At 61.6% G+C, this 8,281-nt stretch overlaps 1 protein-coding gene across 2 annotated transcripts; it reads left to right on the forward strand.

Annotated features, from left to right (window-relative positions):
• Window positions 1-1,706: 1,706 nt before the first annotated feature.
• Window positions 1,707-7,973, forward strand: IRX6 (iroquois homeobox 6). 2 transcript variants are annotated; one of them, XM_036011850.1, is made up of 6 exons: window positions 1,707-2,536; window positions 3,567-3,827; window positions 4,535-4,644; window positions 4,830-5,137; window positions 5,985-6,605; window positions 7,545-7,973. In XM_036011850.1, exons 1-6 carry the CDS (start codon window positions 2,492-2,494, stop codon window positions 7,547-7,549), a joined length of 1,350 nt encoding a protein of 449 aa, XP_035867743.1. In that variant the 5' UTR covers window positions 1,707-2,491; the 3' UTR covers window positions 7,550-7,973. The 2 variants fall into 2 exon arrangements, with proteins under 2 accessions (XP_035867743.1, XP_028357881.2); XM_028502080.2 differs by having other exon boundaries at window positions 1,708-2,536; window positions 7,542-7,970.
• Window positions 7,974-8,281: the final 308 nt, after the last annotated feature.

Here is an 8,281-nt window from a genome sequence, read left to right on the forward strand (position 1 = left end):
TAATTTAATGAATTCTCTCCAATGCTCACTTAAAAAAAAAAAAGAGCTTAGATGTATCCAAGCTGCAAATATGTGGATGGGTCCAAAGTGCCTTTTGAAAAATCAAGGGTTCTCGCTATTACGGTGAGTTTTTATCGCTAAATCAATCAGGCGATAACCATAATTCTTTTTCTAACTAGGAGGGTGCCGGTGTGAATGCAAGGTTTCTCCAGAATAAGGACCCTCCTTGGGTTTGTTAGTATTTAGGATGGAGCTTGTCCTCCTGTTCATGTCAGGCGGAGCCTGCGGTTTGCGGCTTCTTGTGGTGCCTCCTGCGTCCTGCAGAATCTAAAAAGAGAAAAGAAAAAAAAACAAGCTGGAGATGTTGTTCTAAAGAGGTCGCTGGCTTCCTGGCCTACCAATCCCTTCCGCAAGGTGCCAGAGGCAAACAGCGCCCCAGACCTTGCCTGGTAAGTGGGCTCCCTCCTCATCCCGCAAGGACCCAGAGCAGAGACCCAGGGTGTCCCTAACCTCCGGGCCACACGTGCTCGCGTTTCAACTGGGAACTAAAACTGAGCCCTTGGACCAATCCTCGCTGCGCCCCACCCCCACCCCGGTCCCTCGCCCGCACCTCCCGCCACCGCCGCCGCATTCCTCCGGGGAGGTGCGGTGAGGGCCTGGGAGGGAGAGAGCATTTTGTGAACTGTAAAGCGCGGTGCCATCGTGAGTGAAAGGCGAGGCTTTCTGAGGTCGCCGGCCTGCAAATCCGAAAGCCAGAGTTCCACTGGCATTCCGGCAGCATCCGCCCAAGATCTCCAGACCGGCCGTCCCTTTGTATCCCCGGTCCGCGAGGATTGGAGGCCCTCAAGGGGAGACTGCTCCAGGCCCTTCCGGTGTGCAGCGTCTAGGTGCTTGCAAACTGCAGCCGCTTCTCCGGGGGGGTCAGGCACTGGGGACGCAGCCGCTTCCCTTGCCCCAGCGAGCTCCTCCGCCCCTCAGTGTCCCCTTGAGGACTCCTGGGATGAAGCAGGGCGGTCAGGCCGCTAGGCCCAGCCAGGCGTCCGGGCGCCAAGCAGAGAACGGGCCGCTGAACCGCGGCTCGCCAGCGCCACCCCCAGCGGAGCGCAGCGGCTGCAGCCCGGCCCCGGCGCCTTCCTGCGGCTCCCCGGTTCCCCTGGGCACAGCGGGCGGTGCGCAGGAAGCAACGGAGCCTCGCCTTCCAGGGAGATGCCCAGGGGTCTCAGTGCAGCAGGGTTTTCAGATGCCAGGGGCCAGACTTGGCGCGTTTCCAGTTAGACTCCGAAGGGACCCGAACCTTGGCCTCGAGGGGGAGCTCTTTGGCCTAGTCCAAGGCCACAGGGCTGCCGCGAAGCCCCGGGGTCAAGGCCCTAGCGAAGGCCAGGGCTTGGAGGGCCTGCATGCAGCTAGGCCTGGGGAGGCTGGAAAGCGGAGCCAGGTCCCCGAGGACAAGACGAGAGGGCCAGTGGGATTCGCCGACGCCGCCCAGCGCTGCCCCCAGGCGCACAGGGCTGTGGCGCGTACAAACTTTCCTGCGGCGGAGGGGCGGGGGCGACGGGCTGGAGAGTTTTCCCTGGGAGCCTCTGCTCTCCTCCACCTGCCGGCGTGCAATCCTCCGCCCAGCCTGCTCCCACCCTAGTTCCTTCCCCTCCCCAGCGTGCCTGTGTTCACTGAGACTCTTCGTTTCTCTCCTCTCCCCTCCTCCTTCTCCCTCTTGCGTTTCTCCCCCACTTTTCTCCTCTTTTTTTCTCGTGTGCCTTCTTTTGTATTCTCCCCTTCTTCGCCGCCTCGGTTGCTTCTTTTCTCCTCCGGGCCGCAGGGAGGAGGTAAGCGCGCTGCGCCCGGGGCCTGCGCGACGCAGAGGGAGGCGTTTCTCCTACTTCTCCCGGGTAATTTGGAGAGGTTGTCTGTGCGCGCGCGCGCGCGCGAGTGTAAAGCGAAAAGGAGTAGGATCCAGCGCCAAGCAGACAGGGTCAGGGTCTTTGACATTCCTCACCAGCTGCACAAACCTCCCGGAATAAGGGTGCGTGTGGGAGAGAGTGCGCGCGCGCGCACGGACTGGCTGCCCTTGGCGCATTTGGTGGCCCGGGGCCGCAGGGCCTGGGGGCCTGCCTGGGGGCCCGGGATTACCGTGACGTCACATTGAGCCTCTGGCCACCTTGGACTGGGACACCTCGACAGCAGCACAGCCCTACGCCGCGCCTCACCTTGCCTCGCCACAGCGAGCCTTTGGGAACCCGCATCCTCTCCCTTCCCATCCATGGGCCCTTCTGTCCTCCGGACCACTGGGGCCGGTGGGGCGCCTTCTAGAGCGCAGGACTTGGCAGTCGGGCTGCCCTTGGCTCTGCATCTAGTAGCGCCAAGCGGGCGGAGGAGCCGGCGCTGGGCACCCGCCGCCGTGTAAGGAGCCGAGGCTGCGCACGGCTGGAGACGCAGAACCGCGGGGCTGAGGTGGGAACAAGCAAAAGAGGGAGGCGGGCCGAGGACAGCCACCATGTCCTTCCCGCACTTTGGACACCCGTATGGCAGCGCTTCCCAGGTAAGAGGCGCCTCTGTGGGAGATGTGGGCGGACTGGGCGGAGGGGGTGCCCAGGGAACGCCCCTGCCTGAGCTCCTCTGGCTCTTCTCTTGCACGAGTCTCCTGGGAAACTAGAGGGGGACCGGGGACCAGCGTAATGCACCACAGTCCTCTCTGACATCCCCAGTCCCCAGCTAAGAAAGGTCCGCTCCAGTGACGGGAAACTTGGACACTCTGACCACATGCTCAGCGACGTGGGTGGGATCCCGGAGATCTTCCAGGCAGGCCTCCTTATGGTACAGGTATCCCAGGTGGCCAGGAGAGTCTCCGGAAAAAGGGACTTCCAGGCCAGACCCTTGCCCATCTCACAGCTGGCCGGTGCTGTCGCTTGTCGACCTCTGTGCTCATCGCCTCCCCCCTTCCTTGGTCCATCCAAGCTCCGTGCGTCCGGTTCCTCCCATTTTCCACACCAGTGTGGGTCTCGTGCTGTGTGGCAAGGGTTTCCTGGGAAAGTTCTGGGGGCACCCACCACCGTTCTCCAGTCTCTCCCCAAGAGTGCGGGATGTATTTTCCTGGGGTGTCATCCCAGCCCGACCTCTGCCCTGCTTTGGGATCTTGGACAAGTCTGCAGTTTTCTCCGGTCCTCATGCCCTTTCTGGAAAACGGGAGTGGGTGGGAGACGCCATGGAGGTCTCTAAGGCCAGCTCCCAGCTCTGCCTTTGTGGGAGCCTGCGGTGGAAGGGAAGGGGCGGGGGTGTGCGAGGGAACCGGCCTAGTCTGTCTTCTGTAGTTCGGTTTCCGGGATGGTCCCCATGCTCCGCCGCCCTGGGACTCTGAGACCTTAGCAAAGGTTAGGAGTATCTATCTATAAGGGCAGTTTGGATGAATTGCGTCTTCGGATAACTCCCGATCCAATGCTCGGCAGAATGCTCAGCACACGGTGACGTTGAGATTAAGTGTGAGTGGAGAGACCCGGCAGTTCTGCCGCTGGCTCCCGCCAGCCCGAGGCGCCGGTCTCTGACCTCCCGTGCCCCCTCTGTCGCCCCCGTAGTTCCTGGTGTCTGCAAGTTCCAGCGCCACTTGCTGCGAATCCTCCCCGCGCTCCGTCGCAGATGTGGCCTCAGGCTCCACCCCGGCGGCGGCGGCTCTCTGCTTAGCACCCTACGACAGCCGGCTCCTGGGCAGCGCACGCCCCGAGCTGGGCGCGGCCTTGGGCATCTACGGAGCCCCTTACGCGGCCGCTGCAGCTGCCCAGAGCTATCCGGGATACCTGCCCTACAGCCCGGAGCCGCCCGCGCTTTACGGGGCGCTGGTGAGTACGCGGGGTGGGGCCTGGGTCTGTGCGCCCCAACCCGCTGGGCCTGGGGGCTGGAGCGGCGGCTGCGGAGGGGAAGCCAGTGTGGCTGCTCCAGTGAGCATCTAGGCAGGACGCGCCCGGGCGCGTACAGGAAGCGGTTGGAATCGTGTATAAGGGGGACAATACGTTTTTACACCATTGAACAGTTTGCAGAGTCCAGACTGTTTGGGAGTTACATTTGCACTTCCATTAGTCCTGTGAGGGAGGCAAGTCATCACTTTAATCAATTTGCAGATGAGGGAGCGAAGGCTCAGAGGTCAGTCCCTTACCCAAAGTCACAGCCACACAGAGACAGCTCCGCAAGAAGCCCGAGGCAGGGGACGTCCCCACAGCTGGTGGGGACGGCGGGAGAGGGAGGGATGCACCAGTCCTAGCAGTAATAACAACAGCTTATATTTACTACTGCTGATTGTGCACCAGGAATTCTACCCAGTGCTCTTCTTCAATGACCTCAAGGGACGATTGTTACCCCCATTTTACCAAGGGGAAACTGAGGCACGGGGTGGTTACCTGTTCCTGAGATCACACAGCCAACGCAACTAGTGGTGTGTTGGGATTTAAACCAGGACTGAACTCTGAGTTCACACCCCTAGCAACTGCCCCGCCTCTTCTCCCCCTCAACTCTAGCTAGTCCAGAATTCTTTCTCCCCCCCCCCCACCAGAACGCACAGTATGAATTTAAGGAGACCGCAGGGAACTTTACACCCGGCCTGTCACAACCAGGAGCCTATTGCCCCTATGAGCCGACTCTGGGGCAATACCAGTATGACCGGTAAGGCGTGGGGCCCACCGGGGGCTGGCGTAGGGAGTCCTACCCTCTCCCATGGCCAGGTAGGGCTGATCCGGGCAGAGCGAGGCGAGAGGGATGAGTGGGGAGGGAGAGGGGCGGAGCCTCACTTCCGGGCTGCGCGCCCAGGCTGCCTGCCCCAGAACTGTGAACCCGGTCCCCCCTTGCAGGTATGGCGCCATGGAGTTGAGTGGCGCCGGCCGCCGCAAGAACGCCACCCGGGAAACCACCAGCACGCTCAAGGCCTGGCTCAACGAGCACCGCAAGAACCCCTACCCCACCAAGGGCGAGAAGATCATGCTGGCCATCATCACCAAGATGACCCTCACCCAGGTGTCCACCTGGTTCGCCAACGCCCGCCGGCGCCTCAAGAAGGAGAACAAGATGACCTGGGCGCCCAAGAACAAAGGCGGGGAGGAGAGGAAGGCAGGGAGCGGAGCAGAGGAATCACGGGGCTGCCTAAACGGGGACACCAAAGGTACCCAAGCCGTCCACCACCCGCCTTCCTGTGGAGCAGCTGTGACAGACGGAGGGCACTCCTTGGTGGCCCCTTGCAGGTGCACCCCCTGCACACCTCCGGGCCTGGGCCTGCTCTGGGCCCTCTGCCCCGAATGCCCTGCAGAAGCAGCTACTTCTGGAGTTTCAAGCGCCCCCCACCGCACCCCCCAAAAAAGCCTTCTCTGGGCACCTACACCAATGTCCATTTCCACTTGTTCTCTACTGTCAGCCCCTTTTGTTTCTGGTGCCACACTGGATCACCGTGACCCCTCCCAGAATTTCCTCTCCTTCCAGAAGGTGCCTTTCCCTAGATCAAAGCCTAAATGATGTCTGTCACATCATTAGCACCCCGTACACACTGGCTGACTTAAATCACACACACAACCGCCACCTGTGGGGGTGGAAATTGGGTAGAAATGTTCCCCTTGCTCTTTTTTTTTTCTTTCTTTGTTTCAAATCTATGTATTTGTTTTTGTTGTATTATTATTTTTTAAACAAATGATCCCCTTGCTTTAATAAGGTTGAAAATCCGACATCCGGGTCTTAGGACAGCAGTGCGGAGTGTGGGTGTCCTGGGTCTGGAGACGCAGGGGGAGGAGGAGACTCCCAAGGGGTGGGGTCAAGGCGGGGTTGGGGGTGGAAACCTCCCCAGGGGCAGGCCAGCGGCCCAGGGGCAAGGGTAGGGGACGGTGCGGTCGCCTGGTGAAGGACCCCGAGAATGCTGTGACTGCAGGGCGCATCTTGCTAAAAGCTTCTCGGTGACGGGCACTCCCGTGGATTTCCCTTGGGGCCTGGGGCTTTTCTCACTCTCTCCTGATCTCCTGCAGAAGTTGCTGCTAGCCAGGAAGCTCAGGGGCTCCGGCTGAGCGACCTGGAAGATCTGGAGGAAGAGGAGGAGGAAGAGGAGGAGGAGGAGGCTGAGGAAGAAGAGGAGGCAGTAGTCATAGCTACGGACAGGCTGGCGGAGTTCCACAAGGACGTGCAGTCGCCGCCTGCGCAATGCGCGGCCCGCCGAGGGGGCCGGCCGGAGCGCCGGGACTGCGGCCTGGCGGCGCCCCGATTCTCGTACACTGAGCCCCCCGGATCCGGAGAGGCTCACTTCCTTCGGGCGGAGCCAGGGGGGCCCACGTTGACCATGCACTACCCGTGCAGCCAGAAACCGCGCATCTGGTCTCTGGCGCACACTGCGGCAGCCGGCACAGCCGAAGGTGCGCCTCCAACCCCGCCCAAGCCACCGAATCCTGAGCGCCATCTGATTCCCGGACAGCCTCCAGGCTTGGGCGGGCGACGCACGGCCCCCAGAGACTCCGCATGGGACGAGTCTTCTCGCGTAGCCAAGGCCTTTGCAAAGCCCGCTTTTGCGCTGCAGGGGCCGCCCCCGAACTGTGCGCAGTGCCCGCGGCGGAGGGAGCCGGCCCTGCAGTGCCAGTACCCGTCTGGAGCAGAAGGTAGTGGGCCCCCAACGGCGCTGGCAATGGGTCCAAAAAAAACACCTGCCCACGTGCTGTCCAGCCATTGAACACCTCCTCTGAGTCTTGGGCATGCCCAGGTTCGCCCTGGCACTCGGTGGTCCCACAGTACTCTTTGAAATGGGAGCTTAGAGACAATATTTCTAGTTCCCTCTCATTTTAAAGCCAAAATAGTCGTGGTAAGCTCAAAGTGAGACTGTAATGTACCTAGGACCACTTAGAAGGTCATTGAAGAGAGAGGCAACCTCCGCCTCTGCACTCCTGCCCCCAAGTTCTACCAAATGCACCAGGGGGGCACCCTCTGGCCCAGGTGCCCTTGTCTCCTGCCCGCCCTTCCGCGGGGGGGCAGCTGGCCCGGGCTGTGCTTGTATCAAGAGTTTGCTAGCTCTTCCTGAGAAGTGTGAAGGGCGGGGCCAGGCACATAGGATTGGTTTAGAGCCAGCGCCCAGAGAGCTGGCCGTCCCCTCTGCAGCCGGCTAACGCCCTGGGGAGGGTAGTCTGAGGCTGGGGCTGCCTCTGGAGAGCGCGCACCCCTCCCCCCCAGACCCCACTCCTAAGCAGGGCGTGACTGCCAATCGGCGTCTCCTTCCCCCAGGCTGGTTCTCTGGCCCTGCCTGGAGGAAGGAAACTTCACTCCGCAAAGGGAGGACGTCCCCCAAGCCGTTGGCAGCCTCCAGCAATGACTGTCAGATTCTGCTCTTCGTAGTGATTTCTCTCAGGATTAGCTGCTGGCTTGGAAAATTGGGTTACACTGTTATTTGAATGTAGATATAACGGGGGTCCAAATGTTACCTCGGGCAAGCAAATTGCTTCTGGACCTTTGATTCCCTTCGGACGAGACGCCACTGACCCCCCGATTTCCTAGGAACCGCCACCCAGCGGCTTTCGGGTTTTAATCAACCTTTCCTCTCTCAGCAGGTTAGCGCAACGGTGCGATTTGCGATTGGCGGAAGAAGCTTGGAAATTAGCCCTCCTTTTCGCACTCACCTTCACGCTCAGAAGCTGGGAGACCTCACCAAGAACTGGGGGGCTCTCGCTTCGCTTAAGAGACGGACACACAGACACCCTCCTACAGGCCCTCCTTGCACGCAGAACTGACGCGGGTGGCAGGCTGCCCCGGGGTCGGGTCCCAGAGGAAGTGGCGGGGCGCCTGGGGGAAGGCTGGGCGGGTCCGCCTCCCTCCTCCGGGTTCAGGGTCCGGAGCTGCTCCCTCTCCTGTTCGCTCGCGCTCCCCCACCTTGTAACCTCCCAGCGGCCCCGGCCCCTGAGGACCGCCTGTCTGTTCCCCTTCCCCACTCCTGGTGTCCTTAACAATGATCCAGCCGAACCTAAGGCGTGTGGCCTCTCTGTGACCCGGGTGCTTGGAGAGGTCGGGAACGGTGCAGTGGGGCAGGGCGGGGTGGGCTGCGGACCTCAGTCCCTTAATCGCAGGGACGGAAGCGGACAAGTGTTCGGCCAAGGCCCGGTGGCCCGCAGCGCAGCCCGCTCGCTGAGTCCGCCTGTCCAGGGGCAGGTTCGCCTGCGCGGGAGGTCGGGGGTGGGGGCGCCTCTGTGAGGTCGGGGGTGGTGGGGGTTGTCAGGGCCCTTGTCTGGAAGCTGCAAGTGTTTTCCGGTTTGCATTTGGGTTTTAAGTTCGTCGGGAGGAGGGGCGATGG

The sequence above is a fragment of the Phyllostomus discolor genome, chromosome 12 (assembly GCF_004126475.2).
Source record: "Phyllostomus discolor isolate MPI-MPIP mPhyDis1 chromosome 12, mPhyDis1.pri.v3, whole genome shotgun sequence".
NCBI classification, from domain to species: domain Eukaryota; kingdom Metazoa; phylum Chordata; class Mammalia; order Chiroptera; family Phyllostomidae; genus Phyllostomus; species Phyllostomus discolor.

Coding starts and splice junctions, on each gene's coding strand:
- IRX6 (XM_028502080.2), top strand. CDS start 2,492: ATGTCCTTCCCGCACTTTGGACACCCGTATGGCAGCGCTTCCCAG. Junction 2,537..3,566: donor CGTATGGCAGCGCTTCCCAG/GTAAGAGGCGCC, acceptor TCGCCCCCGTAG/TTCCTGGTGTCTGCAAGTTC. Junction 5,138..5,984: donor CCTAAACGGGGACACCAAAG/GTACCCAAGCCG, acceptor GATCTCCTGCAG/AAGTTGCTGCTAGCCAGGAA.